This window comes from Phyllopteryx taeniolatus, chromosome 16 (assembly GCF_024500385.1).
Source record: "Phyllopteryx taeniolatus isolate TA_2022b chromosome 16, UOR_Ptae_1.2, whole genome shotgun sequence".
Taxonomy (NCBI): domain Eukaryota; kingdom Metazoa; phylum Chordata; class Actinopteri; order Syngnathiformes; family Syngnathidae; genus Phyllopteryx; species Phyllopteryx taeniolatus.
Window position 1 is genome coordinate 6,798,565 of NC_084517.1, and position 20,677 is coordinate 6,819,241.

The 20,677-nt window shown below is 42.6% G+C and overlaps 1 protein-coding gene across 6 annotated transcripts in view; it reads right to left on the reverse strand.

Moving 5' to 3' along the window:
• Positions 1 to 20,677, reverse strand: part of nfixb (nuclear factor I/Xb) — a 123,273-nt gene that overhangs the window by 87,211 nt on the left and 15,385 nt on the right. The window contains exon 3 of one of the 6 annotated variants that reach the window (XM_061748046.1): positions 14,919 to 14,954. The exons of 4 other annotated variants lie outside the window; for them this stretch is intronic. In XM_061748046.1, coding sequence (XP_061604030.1) covers positions 14,919 to 14,954 — 36 coding nt within the window. Of the gene's footprint in view, positions 1 to 14,918; positions 14,955 to 18,322; positions 18,742 to 20,677 lie in introns of those variants that run through there. One more of the 6 variants, XM_061748052.1, reaches the window with a different exon arrangement.

Here is a 20,677-nt window from a genome sequence, read left to right on the forward strand (position 1 = left end):
ACCGCAGAATATTGGGATCCAATTTGAGATCCTTATGTGTTATCCAACCACATACAGAGGCAAAACTAGGTCTGTCACGATAATTACTATATCGACTTATCATTCGATAAATAAAATGGACACAATAGTTTTTCCGGACACGATAAATAGTTATTGTTGTGGTGAGGCTCGCTCCGTGTCTTGCGCGTAGATTCACACAACAGAGACACTGAATGGAAAGTTAAGCGTTTGTTGTCGGGAGCTAACGAGCTTGCTCGCAAGCTAACGAGCTAGCCTTGGAGCTAACGGGTTCGGGACCTAAACAGCTTGCTCCACCGCGGCAATGTCATTTCAAACGTCAGCGCCTTTGTCCGAGTTAACTGAGTAAGTTAACTGTTTATGAAGCATAACCTTAGTGGCACGTTATTCAGCCAGTAGTTGACAACAGCATAAGTCAACGTACAGTAGATCTGATTGACAGGTGAAGGGCTCGTCTTGCAGCTTATTATTCTCTATTTCAGATCCATATCATAGAGTAAAGAAAACCAATATAATAGAGAAACAAGAAATTATAATATTGTTAATTGAAGACTCTAAATTGAGCGTAGGTGTGAATGTGATTGCGAATGGTTGTTTGTGTATATGTGCCCTGCGATTGGCTGGCAACCCGTTCAGGGTGTACCCCGCCTCTCGCCCAAAGATAGCTGGAGATATGCGGTACAGAAAATGGATTGATGGATAATAATAATAATAATAATAATAATAACAACAACACTGCTTTAAAAGCAAAACAAAACAAAATAAAAATAAATAATAAGGGTGGGCCTTATTTTTCGTGATCCCAGAAGCATAAAAAAACAACAATATCGTTTTCCGTGATAGTTTTATCTATCGATATATATCTAATATATAGTCTTCAAAAGATTGCTATTGCGACAGGCCTAGGCACAACATATTAGAAATTGAACACAACTGAAAACTGCAGCCACATGAATAAAGATACTGTTCGAGTAGTAAAATTTGGCATCATCTTTGAAAAGGTAGATTTTGAATACAGTCTTCCATTGGGTCTCATCAGGCATTTATTTTTTTCAACAATGCAAGATGAAGTGAATTTCTTAGAAACAATACTAATGATTTTGTGTGTGCTCAATGACAAATCTCATTTGCAATCAATGGTCCACATTTGCGGAAGTATTTTATAGTATGGTATGCCATAGAAAATGTTGTTTAAATGGGAAACTCAACGTTTCCTAATAAACCTGCTGAGCTGTACTCAGTCGAGGTCTGTATTGTAATTCTAATTTGCTCACATTCGTGGAACCATACTAAAGGCACCCCCATGAGGAACTGTTTTGGAGAAACCACATTTATCCTCACAACGGCTAGAATTTTAAAAAAGGATAAAACATTCACAAGCCTCTATAGACTAGCTTTAAAGATCTTCCAGGGAAAGAAAAAGAGTAGAAAAAAACCCATTTTCTTTGTGTAGTGTTTCACCAACACACACACACACATACAAACATTTCTCACCTTCCTATGTGGGCTTCCTTGATGGATTTGACAGTATCAACATTTCAACAAACGCAATGCTAGTGCCAACAAGTGACAGCATGCAGCAAAGAAAGATTAGAAGTATGCAAGGAAAGACGAGTGGGAATCAAAAACAAAACAAAACAAAACATTTCACTCATCTCACTGTGACTTTCACGATGTTGTCCAAAACTTGAGCAACACTTATGTCATCGGCAGCAATAATCACAGATGGTAAAAGATATAGCCGAATACACTTAAGAGCCTATTTGACATCTATACCGGTGAAATTGCACAGCGGTGAAACACATCAAGTGTGTGACTATACATGAATTGAATGAGGCCTTGCCTTGCAGGAGGGCCCAGATCACAACTCCTAACTATGGGATTTGGTGCTGTTGCCTTTCTCCCCTTGGAGGGAGTAATTAGGTTAGGGAGGACAACTGCTGCATTGTTTCAACAGAGAAGGGATTGTACGGGCCAAAGTCCCACCAGCAACATACGTCCCTCACAACAAAAATGCCAAACGGGTTCCGCGGAGCTCGGACACACATCCACACACACGAACAAAGGGGCAGAAATCTTTTTTGGGTGGCGGTTGTTTCCCCTGTTAAGGGGAGAAGAAAATATGCAGCAAAAGCGTTGCTACTTGTGTATTCTATGAAATGTCAAATGTAGTCCAACAGTGTCAGATATCTTTTTGTGTTGTTGCAGTTGTGGGATTCTGCCTCTTTGCAGGACGGACGTTTCTTTTGTGTAACTTAAGGGAATTTAAGTGTCTCCTGTTTCCAGAGTCTTGGCAACGCAAACTAGTATAATATAGTTATGATGCATTTGCATTCCTTCCAGTCCCCCAGGAAATACAATACGCCTAGCCTATATCGTGTGTTTTAATCACGCTCCGCTTCAAAGCAAAGGGAGAACACAAACGGCGTGTTTAAACACGTCATGCGCTCATTGATTGAAACTCACACTAATTGTGCAGCAAGAAAACAAAAAAGTCTTAATATGATTATGAAAGAGAGTGGGCCTCGTTCCTTCCCGCCAAATTCCCTCTTTTTTCATCTCTTTTTCCTGAGCTGAAAGGGAGAGAAATAACAGCCACTTTTTTTTTTTTTTTTTTTTTTTTTTTAAAGTTTTTCCACTCCATTCTCAAGGCCTTCAGCTCCTCCAAGTATTAAAAAAACATGCACCTTTGAATTCCCGCCCACACATCCCTATTCGCTTTCATCGTAAATCTCCGAAGCCTGGCTGCAATATACGGTCAATTTGTGGTCCCCACGTGACTCTTAACTTTTCCTTCCTCCGAAATTCTTCTATTCAGGTGTGTACATTGAAAGGGAAAAACAAGACAAAACCCAAAAAGCGATGAATGGGTTCGATGTCTGCAACTGTGAGAAGCGCTTTCCACAGGTGGTGGATGATGATGACTTTGAGTTTCACCAGGATTTGATCAAGATAAGATGTGGCGGCAGAGGGGACTTGACATGTTTGTTTGACCGCCAAATGCGCGTCCCCCACATTTTTCTCCGTATCCACATTGAACGTGAATATTCTTCCGAGAATATGTACAGTGGAAACTCTACAGTAAAACACAATCCATTCCCGGACACTGGCCGACTTTCCAGTTCATCTGATTCCAATTACATAACGTTATATAACATTTAACGTTAAGTGAATACATTTACAGTATTTGTCCCAGGATTAAACTTCGCCATCATAAGTGATTTTTTTGGAAGAGAAGTTAACCACACTAATACAACTACTCACACCCTGAAGTAATGCCGAGGTAACAGGAAGGTGTTTTATAGGTAATACGGGAATGCATACATCCAAAGGTCCTGGAACATTGAGATCCAATATTTTTGGGTGGAGACTGAAAACATTTGGGTTTTACATCAATTACGAGGAATATGTGGCAGGAGCTCAACAGTTCAGCTTTTGTTTCCAGGTATTTACATCTGAATCTGACAGCCAACTTAGAAGGCAGCATTACTTGTAACCAAAAGCCACATTTTCCAGCAACCAAAAGATATTGGAACAGATCGACTTCAAATAAAATGAAGAACTTGATATTTTATTTCAGATCCTTTGCTTGCAATAACTCACTAAAAGTTTACATTTTTTCCATTTGTGATGCTTTTGCCGCAGTTTTTTTGGGGTATTGTTTATTTTGGATGGTTACTCGCTTCAGTCATTTACGTAGCAAGTAAAATACATGCTCTATAGGGTCTTGGGATTTTCTTGGCCAGTCAAAAACCTTCCACTTCTTTTTTTGTTTTATCAGGATGTTTTGTGTTCGCCGGTGGGTTTTTTTTTTTGAGTTGTTGTTAATGTTCTTCAGCGGATTCTTCATCACTGCATTCAAATATCCATGTTAACATATAGGCATGGCAGCGAATGAGTTCAAGGTATTGGCTGTGGCCAACGTTTGTGCAAAGGCTCTGATTTATATTCCGTCCTCTCTAACCTCGCAATTTACGTTAGTTACATTTTTCACTCATAGACAGCTCTGTGTGTTTTAATGATGTTACACCATCGAACTAGTATAAATGTAGTCATAGCCAAACCCCAATTCTGAAAGCACCATTTTTTTGTGTTTGTATGATCATTGTAACAGGACACACTGGGGCAGGAACCAAAACAACCGTCACATTTCACTACTTTTGCTCCCATGAAAAATGGGTTGACTTTAAACAAAAGGTTCTATCTTCTAAGATTTGTCTCCGATGTAAATACAGTACCTGGAAGTAAATGAACTACTGATCGCTTGTCTTATAGTCAAACCCAAATGTTTTCAGTCAACACAAATAAAGGAATTCGGCTCACTTTTCCAATACTTTTTTTGTCTGCAGGAAACATTAAGGAACACTTCTCAATTTGCATGGTGTGCTTAAGAGATTTGTACCCAACACGGATCGCTATGAAATCGAAGAAAAGAATGAATAATACATGAAAATAGATAAAGGTGCCGTTTGTTGTCAAGTTTCTCTGGATCTCCTGATGACGAGTATGACTTTCACTTATGATGACGCCTCAACCTCCAGTGACAGGAGTGATGTTTGAGGCACATTTCAGTTGAAGCCCAAATTCTACCACTTTTGGGACCTTTAACACTGGAAGTTCCTCTGCACATTCAGTAAATAAGGAGAGTAAGTAGTCGACAGCAGGAACTGGAATGTTAGAAGCAAAGACTCTCAAGACAGAGAGAAATCTGATCAATCCTTGTGTTTTTTATCTCAACACTGCTGCCAAATTCAAATTTCCATTAAAAAAAAAATGCAACTTTCCACAGATCTTAAATCTATTTCGTTGGGCCTAAACAGAGCAGAAAGTTCATATTTGAACTCGGGCCCAGCGTATGGTGCCGCTGGAGCAGGATAGTAGTTACTGGCTGCCTGAGCCCGAGGGAGAAGCCGCAGAGTTGTGTTTGAGTATAACCCTGAGCCCTCCTTGGCCTCCTTCACACAACTCTCACTCAGATCCTTAACAACAAAAAAAAAAACAAGGGTATATTTGGCAAGTCACAAGAACCGTAAAACGAACACTCAGAATGCCCAACAAACACACTTCCACAGACAGTCATTTAACAGTGCAAACGCTCCCGGTAGCCTCTGTTTGCTCTCGGCTGCCGGGTCTCCTCACAGTTCAGCCGAGGTAAAGCTATGTTCTATTATGCAACAGAGTATAGATTTTCCACCCTTGGCCCAACGGCAGCTTCCTGCTCCAAAGGGCCGGCGCTAGCACTTCGTTCCACGGGGTGACAGTGAGGCTTTACCGGACAGGGTGGCCCCTTTAGATACACTGACAGAGAGGGGAGGTAACAACCAAGCCTAAGAAAGCAAAAAGCAAACATGCATGCAGTGACAGTGTTCCATGTCATTCTTTGTCCTGCCTTTTGCCCAAAAAACTAAACAAAAAACAAAACTCCCTTCCCTATCCACTTTACGTCTTGTTTGCCTGCTCTCTAAATCAGGTCACAACTGTTTTCATTACTGTTTGACTTGCGGGTTCATAAGCCTCCAAGCGTCAACGTTCCTCCACCCACCCCCAAGACAGGAAAAGATTTTCCTTCATACATTAACCCAATAAATGCCTTTTAGTAGTCACTGTGTTTCACTCATATTTTGAGTGACAGAGAAGCCAAGATGATAAGTTGAGAAGGTATGACTTAAAAACTGTTTCCATCATCTGATAACGAGTCTACGTGTTTTTTGCAGTGTATATTAAAAGCCGCGCACGTGTGGCTCAACACACCCTCGGGCTGAGTTTTGGAACGGACACATGAGGTAATGCAGGATGATGATGAAAACGTCTGGAAAGTCGAAACGCAATCAGCGAGCCAATCAATGCCTCTTTCTCCGACCTCAACTTCAACTTGGAAACAAAGACGCGATGAAAAGATGATGAATGCTTTGACATTAATTGTCGGTCTCTATGGGTTATGTCATCCTGCAATGACTTCCCAATCTGAGGCACAAAATGATTGCAACTGCCTCTGCAGGTTTCCCCAGGTGTGCAGGAACCAATCCGGGTGCATGTAGGTGCTTTTAGGAGAATCAGCTTTTGGAAAGGTGCCGTACTCCTTGTATATTCCACCTAAGTGCAACCATAGTTGTTTGATATGCGTCGATAGAGCACTGGAACCAAAGCTGATGCACAAATGCATCGCCCACTATAGAATATGTAGCTCTATGTGGAGCTCAGGGTGTGTTTATGCATTTGCTGCTCTGCATTGATTATAGAATAGCATATTTAAAAGAACGTGGAATAATAGTTTGATGGGTTTTTTTTTTTTTTTTTAACTCTCTGCTGCACTGTATTACAATAACATAACATAACATAACATAACAGGTCTTGAAATAAAAATGGAAAATTTCAATACAGTATGTGCTAAAACGCGTAAGTACTGAACAGTAACGTCCCAGCTAGGTCACGCCTCTTGAGATGGTTCGCCCATATTATAGACAACTAAAGTACACGACTGTGCAAAAGTATTTCATCAATGTCAAATTTGTTGTTTTTACAATGCTAAGATGACCTGCGGCCAAGGCTTTTTCATTGATGCTACACAAACTTAAACGGGGAAAATCAACCCCTGAATCTGCAATTGTATCCAAATCCTCACCAAAATGTAATTGGTTCTTTCTAGGCTTTACACGATCAGGATTTTTGGGGCCAATCACCGATCACCGAGTTCCAAAAAACGATAACCGATCAACGATCCGATCACAAGATGGAGCAATGTGCCTATTTAAATGACTTGTTCATTACTGTATATACTTGTGTACTGTATACTGAGTATCTTCAAAAGTGTTCTTGATTCAGTGTCATGTATTCTCGTCAGTCAGGTCCAACCAACATTACAACATGACAGAAATTATGGGCGCTAACTTACTGTAATTCAATTACTTCACACACACCAAAACTTTAGCGCATGATTCGACAGAACGCCAGCATGTTTACGTACAACCGTTAGTGCTAGGACTAGCTTGCAAGGCTACATAACGTTTCGTTGCCTGCTTGCGAGCCGTATCATATTAAAATTACGTGAGCATACCACAAGCAATCGTTGAATTCAAGTCTTCTCGCGAGCACCGATGACCACCACCACCACACTATTTCCCCCATTTTGTTCTTATAACACACACCGCGCGGTCCATTGTCGGTGTCGTCGCCATGGTAACGAGTGTATCCGGTCGCGTTTGATTTGACAAGCTAAAGCCCAGTGATCGTAAAAGATCAAAAGATGGGATGCGGTGGTATCGGACTACAAGATTTTATTGCAGTAGTCTGACAGTGCAATCGTGAAAGAGCAAATTTGTCTTGTAGTCTGATCCGGGCATTACGTCTTGTCTGTCCCACAACGCCGACATGTTTTTTGTTTTTTTTTTAAATAACTTTATTGGCGGTCCGATATTTACAGTACCACGTCAAAAGACAAGGCTAAAAAGAAACTAGCTTTTGGATTCAAATATACTGTACCCGATGGCGATGCGGATCAATGATCAGATCGGCAAATCGTGACGTTAAAGCCGATCGGCATAAAATGTTAATTAACGGCGGATACCCATCAAGCAGATCAGATCGTGTAAAGTCGAGTTCTTTCTTTACTCGTCCACTACACCAGGTTTCATGCAAATTGGTTCTGTATTTTTTTCTTTGCATAATCCTGCTTAATGTAGCTGTCCCACTAATTAGCAAAGCAACAAGACCGTTACTGTATTTCAAGGTAAAACTACTATGTATTGTTGCTTTGTATTGGGAGTAATAGGCCTACATTGTGGTTAGAAGTACAGTATGTTTAACAAGAGTTGAAAATAAGAAGTAAGACTAGGAAACTGTAATACATACATTTACAGTTCAGAAGAAATCAGAAGAAAAAGGCCGAAAAGAGACAGAAGCTAAAACGGTTGGGCCCGAGAAGAAAATATCATCGATGCGTGTTAAAGACAGAATGGTTGATAAAGATATCGTGAGCCTATACAAAACTTGCGACGAGAACGCAACGGCAGTCGGACTCCCGGAGACGACTCCGGCTCAGATGTCATCCAGATTAATCTGGAAGCTTTGTAATGAGGGGTCTACTGTATATATTTAGCTGTCGCAGGGAGATATAGGTCAGACAGACAGGCCAGCCAGGCCGGACAACATCCCCGTATGCCCACACTGAAGTGACCTTGATGGGCCGCCATTGATTTGAAACAACAACTCCATCTATTTCTGTCGACCTGTGACAGACCAACACAGCACGCTCCCTGTTGTGCACAGTCAACCCTTTGTCTTCATTGTGTGTGGGGGGATCTTTAAAATTCAATTACATTCAGTTTGTCAGAAATGTGACTGATTAAAGAAAGCACAGAGGGTGAATTGCTGTCAACATTTGTTCCATTTGTTGGTACTGGCTTTTGTTCAAATGCACTCAAAGCGAGAACAAAACATGCTCACCAGCATTTTCCAGGCTGTCCTTAACACAATGCAACATGTTTTTTAATGCCACAATGATTCCATAAAATTGTATTTAAGATTGGATTTACACGACACGGTTCACGTGACACAATTGCGATTTTTGCTCTCCAGCGCAGCACTTCCGAGATGTGTCGTGGCAGTGAGACGAGAAAAGGATCTGAAAATCGTCACGTTGGAATTCCATCTCCCAAATGTGGATACAACTCCTAGACGTGCAATACACATATCTGCCAATGGGAATGCAGTGCAAGCACACAGCTTGAGGTCATCAAAATACTGTACACTGTTGCTTTTCGGCCTTGCCGCTTACATGCAGCGATTTCTCCGGATTCTCTGAACCTTTTGATGATATTCTGCAAATCCCTCAATTCCTCGCAATTGTACGTTGAGGAACATTGTCCTTCAACCGTTGGACTGTTTTCTCACGCACTTGCTCACAAAGAGGTGAACCTCGCCGCATCTTTGCTTGCGAATGACTGGGAAATTGAGGGAAGCAATGACGGCACCCGCCTGTTCCCAACGAGCCCGTTCACCCGCGGGATGTTCCGAGCACGTGTCGGATGAGCATTCCTCAACTTTTTGGAACGTGTCGCAGCCGTAACATTCGAAGTTCATGATTATTTGCGAAGAACAATCAAGTGGATCAGTTTGAACATGAAATATCTTGTCTTTGTCGTGCATTCAATGAAATATAGGTCGAACACGATTTGCAGATCATCGTATTCTGTTTTTATTGACGTTGAACGCAAGGTCCCAACGTCATTGGAATTTGTTGTCAATTTCTGTGGGACATCTAAATTCCAATCATTTGGAATTGGTCCACACTTTTCAAGGCAAATCAGCTTCCTCGCCATGTTCATCACTAACTATCATAGTTGTTTTTGAAGCTATATTTATTGGTCCATCTCGGGAGCAACGGATTTGAAGGAACCTGTGCACAGCCTGAAGTGGGTTCACAGTGATTTTCATTTCAGATTTTTTCTTGACTTCAATAAACATGAAATCGCTGGCATGAGGCTAACACCCATGTCCAAATGTGGTCAATTTAATATTTTGTCACAAATCAATACCGTTGCTCAGTCACCATGCGTGTGTGTTATTTTTACAAATTGTTGAGCGATCTAAAGTGTTAAAAATAGCTTGTAGTCTTCGACCATACGGTGTAATGGGGTTTCCTGAAAAGTGATCGTTTTGGAGGTACGACGCCAACGATGAGTAAAGCAGATGAAGATGAAGATGAAGCACGTGTTTTCCAGTTGTAATAAAACTGTTGACACTAATCTCATCGTCTCCAAGCTTCCAGGGTCACCTTCACGGCTCTCCCAACACTTCTGTGGGACTTGCTCCCAAACTAACTGTGGACGATATAGTGAGCTACAGAAAACTACACATTTACTCCCCTCCAGTCACTCTGATACAATAATGACATCCAACAAACAAACAGAAATAAAGCCTTACACAACAAGGGGTGGTTGTGGGTTCCACGCTGAAATAGGAGCATGTGCCTCGTGGTGAAGTGTATTTGTCAGAAATCCAAGCTGCCCCTCCCTCATTCACACAACCACGGATGATTCCATCCTTCATAAACAGCACGTGCGCATCGCCACCAGCACCTTGTCCTCAAGCGCTCTGTCGGCGCTCCAAATACGCGCATAATGGCTGCACTGTTATTTAGATTTATGATTCAAAATCTGAGGAAAGAACATCCTGTACTGGCGGCTGCTACTCAGTTATGACGAAGCGCTCAAATATTCACCGCTGAATTTCTATTTTCTGGTACTGGGCCGCTTTTTGGAGCTGACAACCTCTGTTTTCACTGTTCCCGTATTGCGCACGCTCGCCATTGTATATTGTAGCTCAATTATGTAATATAGCACTTGTGTGTGTGTGTGTGTTCAGTTGCCACAGCAACAGCACAACATATCGCCGACCGCAGAGCCTCACCGGGCCTGTGGGCAGTGCAAGGGTTGTGCCAAAGACTAATCCAAGCCAGAGGTGACAGGAACGAAGGGAAAGGGACACACATGCAAAATCTCACACGTAAACAAACCAGTGTGAGACGACCTCCACTCAGTCGCCTGCCTCATACAACGCGAGCACACAACACTGGATATCCTCCCATTCACTTTGGCTAGAGCCTCCCGTGGCAATAGCGGGAAGAATCCATTCTCCACGGATGCTGGGACAGCTGTGCCGATATTGAATTAGACGCAGTGAGTTCTGCTTCGCTGTGTGCAGTTCAAGATAAAAACTACATGCCACTTAATTCAAATCTATAGCGCCTTCTGCCAAAAAGCACCCAGCGCACCTTTGTCTTTTTTGTGATTCTTTGCAAACAATTGCCATGAATTCAGTCCAAGCGGGCCTCCTTCCCCAGCAGAAAATGGATGCTACAAATGTCACATTTATCAGAGAAACAGGAACATGCATATGTCATTGTATGCTCATTTATCTCATTTTACCTTTTTTAGCCCGTTATGGCGGCAATGGTACAAAAGGGCTATTGCAAACTATGTACACACCAGAGTTGAGTCCTTATCATGAGTAAAACGTATATATACAGTGGATCCCTGCTATATATATATACAAAAAGGAAAAACTTTTTGTTTTTTTAGGAAATGGAAAAAGAAATCCACGTATCGGTGAATCCGTGGTTGTCAGGCAAAATGTCCAATGAGAATATGGCCAGGACAATGGTCATTTATGTCGTCAGGCATGCATTTCGTGAACACCTATTGTATATGGCAGAACAGAACTGTGTGCTAGTCACCGAAAATAGCAAAGCTAACATCCGTCATGTACTTTTCATTTTTCATCAGTACTGAAAAGTAAAATTCGATAGGCTATTTGTTTTTATCATTAATCAGTACAACTCCTGAAATAGAGTTTCATTTGTATGTTATTTAATAAAATTCCAAAGAAGCCACAGATGCTGATGGGTATTTAGCTAGATTTTCTTAACTGACTGAGTGGCTATCCTCGGCTGACACTGACAGCAGTGCTACTTCTGTTGGCAAGCGCATCGTTATACAGTATTACATTTTACAAAGCACCAAGTTAAATCAAGAAGTCAATACTCTGATTTTTACAATTTGTTCTTTACATCAATTTATCGTAACGTTTAGGCCTGGCGTACAGGAAAGAGTTGTTTATTTGTTGGCTATATCCAATGTTGTGTTGGTCAGACTATAGAATTTATTTCTGACCACAAGAAACTTCCTCACAAAACTGCATGCTAAATCACAACGGCAATATTTATTGAAAAGAAACAAACGAAAAAATCCTGGCAATTAAGAGTATTTTCTCAGATCGCTCAGCCCTACTCCTGATTGATGACCGGGTTTTAATTGGGCCCACGTGGTTAAGGCTTATCGGCTTCCCAGTGACGAGGACTGGCTAAGTGTGGCTAAAGGTTTAGCGTGACTTTGTGGCAACACAAGCGAGGCTTGGAGATTTTCATCCCGTTGAGCCACATCGGCTGAGAAGTTTCGTGACTCCGTGCCAACCCTGAATGCGCTTCGTTTTCCTTGCTGCAACGCCTTTTCCACGCCGCACAATGGACAAGACTCTTCATCAATTCATAAGAGAATCATTTGCTATCAACATCCCTCGTTAAATGTGTCGCATAAAGGAGTTGATGAATGATTTGCATAAAAGTATGCCCGGTGGTTTTCTTAAATAGACAGAATTCTCAAATCAAAACGCAGGACATACAAGAGCTGAAGGCCAACAGACAAACGCATGGTTTAAATGCGGTGATCTTTGCATGACAGCGAGCGCAGGATGTGGCAGGAATGGTTAAGTCGAAGGAAGCTTGCTGTCCCATGCAGCCTCTGGCATTTCCACCTCCTGGTGTCCCGTGATAGGGGAAAAGATACAGCGCTACACGGAGGCCAATCAACAGCAACACGACCAATCAGGGACTCTGATTTCACCCATCCACTCGGACGCAGCTTGGCTGCGAGGGAGCGCAATTGCTCAGCCCTACCTGTCAATCAAAATGACAATGAGTTGATTGGTCTGTCTAGTGTGTAAAAACAAGCTGATGGGCCACTTTTCCACACAGATATCAACATGGACGTTTTGGTGTGGATGTGGACTCGACCTCAAGCTTACCACTAAGCAAGCAGCTAATGACGCTTTTCAAAGTGAAACCAATGATATTCGCCAGCGAGGTTGGAAACTGGCACCGAAGGTCTTAAAAGTGTGTCTAATTTGGTGTTCTGGGGGTCTGTTTTATTGTGAACCATATGACGTTACACAAAAACTACCTTGTGCATTTGGAGCAAGAACAATAAAGGGGGGCTGATCCACTGACAACTGAGAAAATAGCAGACATAGTCATTAAAAAAAAAACAACGACGATTTATTTCGTATTATGGCTCCGTTCCATCAATTAGAATCCACTAATGTGCTGTTAACTTCATTTTGCGGGTCTAAACAGCAATTGTGTGAATATTGGAGGCCACCTGAACATGTATGAAAACAGCTTTTGTAAAGTCATCACGTATATTCTATTCCTCGAAACCATCGTAAACTATGTGTTCTCATGCGTTCTCAGGTTTGCCACTCTGAATAATGTTTTGCTGTTTTCTTTCACAACACTGCTCTCTAACAGGGTGATAACGTCCGGTGGGGATGGAACAAAAATACAATACATCCTCTCGGAGCATCGTAGAAGGGTTTGCACCGGACTGGTACCACAAAGCAATCGTTCATCTCCATGTATGTATGCTGTAAATATTGAAAGTATATACACTACAGTGTGCCGTATATGATGAGAAGCTGCAAAGTCTAAAGTTTCAAATGATCTGCAACTGCTGCAAGAATGAATGAAAATCAACTTCATTCATTCGTTCATCTTCTGTTCCGCTTTGTCCTCACAAAGGCGATCTTCGGGCGAGAGGCGGGGCGCACGCTGAACCCGTCGCCAGCCGATCGCAGGGCACATTTAAACAGATGTGCTAACCAGTCGTCCACCCTGCCGCTGTATGTTAACTTAATTTTTAAAATAATAAAGCCCAGATGGCAATTTAAGATCAACATCTAAACAGAGGTGGCTAGTAACGCGCTACATTTACTCCGTTACATTTACTCGTGTCACATTTGTCACAGTACTTTAAATGCACCGTACGTTTTACTTTTTTTACTTGAATATTTATGTGAGGACGGATCGAGACTTTTACTCCGTTACAAGGATCCACATGCCGTTCGCTACTTTTATTTATAAAATCTTGCGTGTGTGCGTCTATTTTTAGACTCCATCTTTGACTTCCGCATAAGGCGCCCGTTGCGCCTTAGTAACATGATCACTCGTGTCATTTGACTCCAATTCACCAATCAGACGACACAAGGCAGTCACATGACTGCGCACGTAGCCTCCAATCAAAATGACTAATTTACAGACTCCTAAAAACAACAGCTTTGTCATGCAGCTCTTAAATTGTGACTGCCCAAACTTGGAAATTTCAGCCCACTTCTAACTTGAGAAAACGCCTTGCGGTAAGTTGCAGATGTTTCTATTGTTGTTTTGGCAACATTGGTCCTATCCTATGGTGCCGCACACGCACACACAAGCACTAAGTCTGGTGAGCAAACAGCTTCTTCATGAAGTTATTTAAGTGAATAAAGCAAATCATGTTTCTGTAGGGCCCAATGTATGTTTTTGGGCAGTTAAGAATTGAAATGGTGGCAGGTGTGTGTCGACTCATATATATATATATATATATATATATATATTTTTTTTTTTTTAAATATATACACACTTTTTTATGTTCATGCTCCGATTTAAAAACAAATCTGGTTGCTCACAAGTTACTATTTACTTTTGGATTTAGTTTTTTCATTGAGTGCTTTCTTACTTTTTCTCAAGTAAATATTTGGATGACTACTTTACTTTACTGTTACTTGAGTCATATGATTCTAAAGTAACATTTGGCTAGTCTACCCACCTCTGCACCTGGAGCCAAAATGTTCCCGCTACGAAGCTTTAGCAAGAAGTCTTCATTCACCAATATTTGGATTTTTGAGATTGTATGCAATGCAGAGCTACACAACCGCAAAGTAAAATTCTGAATCAAAAGGCTTTATTACAATACGCTGCTATTTTACGGTTTTATTTCCAATGGGTTTTATTATCATTTCAGAGTGTGTTGAAATGACTTTCGAATGGGTCAGAACCATGAACTTCATGTCTATGAAGAACCTCCGGCGACGTGACGACACCGGCAACCAAGTTCAACTCTGTTTGCACTCTATGCTGAATGCCAAATAGCAATGTGGTCAAACCCTATACAGTAAGACGACAGGCTCAAGCAAATATAGACAAAATGTTAGCGCTTTTGTGCTAGTGATTATCACACACAAAAAAAACATTTTGTCAAGATAGAATATTTAAAAAAAGACTCTAATGCTGAATAAATAGGGACAAGACTTACCACTAGGGCATTGTTTAGAAGGTGAGTAGGATAATACTTTAGTGTTGAGAGGGTGTTAAGAGGCGAGGAGAGCAGAGGGGTCAGCGTCCAGGCGGGCAGAGGGGGCAGAGGGAAGGAATAAGTTAAAAATGTCGCACCGGGGAAAATAGTGTGACAATGACAACATCACAAGCTTTACAAATTGTATCAGCATTCTGGCCGACAGGTGACGCATTTTGAAAAAGTGACACAAATTGACCCCAAAAAATAATAATTATAGCAGCATGAATTTCTAAGTACATAAGTATGAAGGACATTGTGTGATCCGAGCTGGAAATACGGTTTGAACTTTTTGAATCCAAATCACATGCACACGCATCCACTTTTCAGTTCCACAGACGGCGCTACGGCACGTGGCCCACTTTCCAGCAATCGTACGTCATTGCTCATCATTTTATCTTTCGGTGACTGCCGCAATATTACACGCCTGAGCTTGATTTTGCTGCAATTATTAACAAAAATGAAATCGACAAAATGTGCTGTCTGTCTGTCTCCAAACGATTCTGCGTGCGTGTGTGTGTGTGCGCGCGCGCGTGTTTGGGTGGGGCTGTTTGCATGGAAGAAGAGCAAAATGAAGCTTACGGGTTCTTCTCAGGATATTTGAATTTCATTTTGAAAATCCATTATTTCTACTCATCTGAGTATTTGAATGATTGGCAGTTGCCCATCGGGTAATCATTTCGTCAAAGAAAAAAAATGTTCATGAGTGATATTTTTCACACTTTAATGCCAGAATGAATGTCTTTTAACATTATGGAGCCCAAATAAAATTTCCTGAGTTTTCTGAAGATGGCAATGACCTTTTGGTTTGTGTGTGTGTGTGTGTGTTCAGTATACATAGTTGCTCTAATATGCCTTTTCAAAGAAAACTAAGACAAATGAAATGCCGTGTTCCTTTTTGTAGTTCTTTCTTTGTCACTCAACTTGTCTTTAGCGTTATGAGGCCGCCTCATTAGGTTGTTGCAACACACCAGAGGGATCTGTCATCTAAAGTGCCAGGGTGAGGCAGACACTTTGCATTCACACAATAGCAGTCATCGTTGTTATTTCTGAGCTATGTAAGAATTTATGACTTTACCGTCTTTACCGTTATTATCAATGCAAAAAGCCAAGACCGTAATGGGTTTAATGAGTAGTTATTTAGGATCATGTCTGCATTTGTATCTGCAGCGTTTGAAGGGCGACACGTGTAAATTGTGCAACTCACATGTTTGCTTTGAAGCTGCTTGTCTCTACCGTTATGCAAGAAGTGCATTTCAGTGGGCCACCGCCGTTTGCTCTGGCAATGGGTTCCATAAACTCAGATTGAAGTCCTTATCGTCGTGTAGGATTTTTCCCATACAAATGCCAGAAATCTTGGTCCGATTACATTTGCATTGGACTGCCATGAAATTCGTGTATTTATCTCTTGATTGTCTTTATCGAGATGGAATCAATTTGAAATCCAGAACTTTTTGCAAATAGGACTGTCTTCAAGCATGGGAGAGATTTACACACGGTGGGATACCCCCAAAATTGCTGAATTTTAAACGAAATAATAATAATAATAATTACAAGGGTCTTTACCGTCATTAATTGGCCTATATAAAAATGAGCCTTAATGTTTGAGGGAATAGAACATGCAATTTGTTGACCAGCAATGGTAAATGTCGGAATGAAGCCCTTTTTTTAAAAAGACATAACATGACCTGATTTGGACTACAGATAAATAAATGATTTCATAACAACAGCCATTTTATAGGCAATAAGCATAAAACTGCAAACCTTTCTGTGTATGTTTCGGTGCTCATAACAAGGTCGCATGGAGCGACTCTCCCTCCTTCGACTCGGTCCAAACACTTAACAGCCAATTCTATCTGCTTCGGTAACATTGTGATTTAAAGTGGGGAAAAGATTTTGGGGGAAATAAATCAACTTTCCCTTTTTGCGCTGTCACCAAGAGATTTCCTTGGTGATATTCTTAAGTGGAAAGCAGACCTAAGATCGATCGCCCGTATGCGAAAGACGCTGCGATCGCCTCGGTTAGCAAGTCAACAGTAACTTGTGCACAAAAATCAGGAATGCATTTCACGCCGCCGAGTCGACTCCATGAAAGGAAGCCTTTTAACAGCACAAGAATGCACAACATACTTCCAATCATATTGACCTGAAAGGAGAGCTTTCACTCAAAACACAAAAGCAATACATTTTTTTTTTTTTTAAACAATTACATTTGTAATATATATATCTACATATATATTTTTTTTTTTTCAAATTGCAAAACACGATAGGAACCATTATTTTACAACAGCAAAAAAGATAAGGTTAGTATTGTAATAGTAGTTGATGTATGTTTATGTTCAGCAAGGAACGTTGGATTGGTGTGACTGTCTCCAAAATTGGATAATAATGTTGATGAGGATTAACGGGACAGAAAATAGATCGATGATGGATAAAAAATTCAAAATATATATTTTTTAAAACTAATCACAGTCAGCTGGAGGGAAACACACACACACACACACACACACACACACACACACAAGTATTATAGCTACACTCCAGAATCAATACTATTGCGTTATTCTGATATTCTATATATATATATTTATATCTATAAATTCGGATTTTTTTTGTCGCAGCATGAAACGATATAATTTCAACTAAAGGAAATTGAAAGGATGTGAACAGCAAGGAGCAACTTTGGCGTGTTTTTTGGGGGGGGGCGGTTCAGACTCCTTCGCTCCTTCGAGGTTCATCAAACTCGACTCATCTCGGAGGCTGACGAGCAAAACCTCCACGCAGATGTGCACAAAATGACAGTTTGGATCAAGTCTTTCACCGACAAAACCCCCGCGTGTAAGATACAAAACCGTCAACTTGATCCTCTGCAAGACAGATCACGTGTTGCGTTCAAGTGCGAAACGTTGAACGAGGCAAAGGCCGCGCGTGTCCCATCGCATGGAAAAGTCAACATTAAATGTGAGAAGATGCAAAGCTATTTAGGAAGCACGCGCGCGCGCGCACACACACACACACACACACACACACTCAGCCCTCGCGCCCGGCGCTAATATTCAACTCCCAAATTCAGTTTGACGTTTTCCTCCTCCTTCTTTTTGTATGAAATACATTTGGGGATAAGCGCCATTCTCTCTCTCTCTCTCTCCCCCACCCTCCCTCCCTCCCTCCTCTAAAATAAAGAAAAGAAAAGAAAAGAAAAGAAAAGAAAAGAAAAGAAAAGAAAAATACGGCGTATGACTCGCGACCAAAAAAAAGTATGGCAGCGCAAGTGAGACTCGCAATTGTTTCGGGCCAAGTCGAATTCGGACGGCCAGCGCGAGCAAAGCCGGCGAAAGCGACGCAAACAAGAGGAGGCGGGTTACCTGTGTCAGGCAGTACGGGGAGTACATGTCGAGTTTGGTTTTCACACAGAAGAAGCGCAGATCGGATGGAAACGGGATGGAAGCTCGGCGCGGTGCTGCATCGCAATCGCTCGCCGTCCTGCTTCTCTCGCTCCGTGCCGCAAGCTCGCAGTAACCCCGCCTAGAACGCTTACACAAACTTTCAGGGGGAAAAGTTTGCCTCCCACCCTCTCCTCGTCTCGTCTAACGCCGCGCTGCACACTTTCAATTGGACTCGGAAATATCAAATCGCGCGCATATTTCGGCCATTGAACGACGAGGTCATCGCTTCCTCACACGCTAGTGTCATGCGCTCCAGTTGCGTTCACTGACACTTCGGATTTGCAGCGTGTAAGCAAATGGGCACCTTTGAGACTCGTGCTACGTAAACGCGTCATGAAAACCGAGCCGCCACCTGCGAGGCGAATTGGGCCGAGCAAAGCTTCAAAGTGGAAGACAACGACGAGCCGCCAACATGTCACATGTTGTTTTCAACTGTTCCCTCGCGATCGTTGCAGCCGGGCTCCGTTTCGCTCCGCCGTTTAACACCTTCGTCCATTCAAGGGCGCGTGAATGGACGCATTATTTCATCAGGCCGAGACTATTTGTCCAGCCACTCAACCGTTTTGCACCCCGTCCGGAGGCCGCGTCTGTACTTTTCATGCCAAACGCTCGGAATTGACTGGAGTTGAAAGGGGACGGCGTGCCAAATACTCAGGGGCAGACGTATAATCAAGCGGTAGCAAAATACCATCGAGTAGAAATGTGTGGATCGTTTTGTCGCACACACAGTAGCGACCGATAAAAATCGTCCCGTTCAAAAAAACGGAAGTTTCTTGGACGAGATCCCGAATTTTGGGAGGCAGTGAAGTCATTTTCAAAAGAAGAAGAGCAGATTGACAGTATGAGGCCTGCGCAGGTCGAACAAAAAAGAGCTTTGGGCTCTGAGTGACCAATCACTGCTCACAACAGCCAGAAAATCACAGGGGAAAACTCTGTTGCGCTCGTGTAGCCTAAGACCCCCCGCCAGAAAAAAACAAACAAACAAACAAACAAAAGCCACCGTAACAACCGGACAGCGCAACAGGGGATCCGTAGCGGATTTTGTACTCTTTTTCCTTTTTTAGTTCATGCAAATTCTTAACAGCAGCACGGGTGCAAAAGGTTTTGAGAGCGGCGATCGTAAGCCTCGAGACGAGGCCGCTAGCACCGAACGAGCCGCGCGTTTAGCCGTCCGTGTGACTTCATCTGTCATTAAGGAGCACCCGCTGGAGCCAGACGCTTTTCACAGCGCAAACGTGCGCTTTTAGCGGGACCGAGGCTGATATCAAACGATATCAATGAAGGAAACCGCTCGCTTCGGGATGGAAATCCGAAGTTTTTCCGAACACGCTGTCCGATATGACAGGCAGTAATAACAGCACACCCCGAAAGCGATACGCCGTCTATCTGGCTCCAAATATCGGAGCCGTGACCCGCCAAAGACTCTCGACCGCTCCAAATTGCAGTCTTGACTTCTCAAGTCAATTGTGTCTGTAACTTGAGTACTTGAAGTTTTCCCAATAAAGTTCTTTCAGAAATATTCCAGGCCCGGTGTCACAAACCCCGACGACCAACGATGCGTTTTTCCACTTCAACGTGGCCCAGATGATCAACCGTAGACGTGCTACAAAGAGACGCTGCGCCGTTTTCTTTATTCGGTGCGAGAGTTGCGGCGAGACCCGCGATCGCTTCGCCGTGCCCACGCGCCATCCCTAGCCGAGAAGAACATCGGCCGTGCTGGCCGACCTTGGCTCAGTGTCCGAACACGAGGGGGGGGGTCATCGAGGAGGAGGCCTCGTTCGAAGACGTGGACAACAACAAGGTGGCCACGGCGACGCAGCTGCGGAGGATTCCGGAAGAACCCTCCCGGGAGCGGATGAGGGCACGGCAGAGAAGGCTGGGAAAGGGTGTCGGGACTTCAGTTGGGTTACTTCCGAGGGGAAAACTCCTCGAATTTGAATGATATCCGAATTGCTTTGGTGGCAAACGCATGACGGCTGGACTTTGCACAATCAGAGCGAGCGAGATTCTCCAAATTGTGACTTTAGATAGATAGAGAAGAATGCTTCGCTTTTAGAATCTCTCAGGGAAGGATATCTTTACGATTGTGCTTTTAGGGTGCTCTTCTCCACCGCTGCACGCTTTGACTCACGATTGCCCTAAGGTACGAGTCTTTCGAGTCACGGGTCCATTTTGTCGCTCTGCGTTATGAGCGGGCCTGGGCCGTCACTCGAGCGAAGTGGGTTTTCACGTCCCACTCAGTGACGGTGTGAATGTGAGCGCCGACGCTTGTGC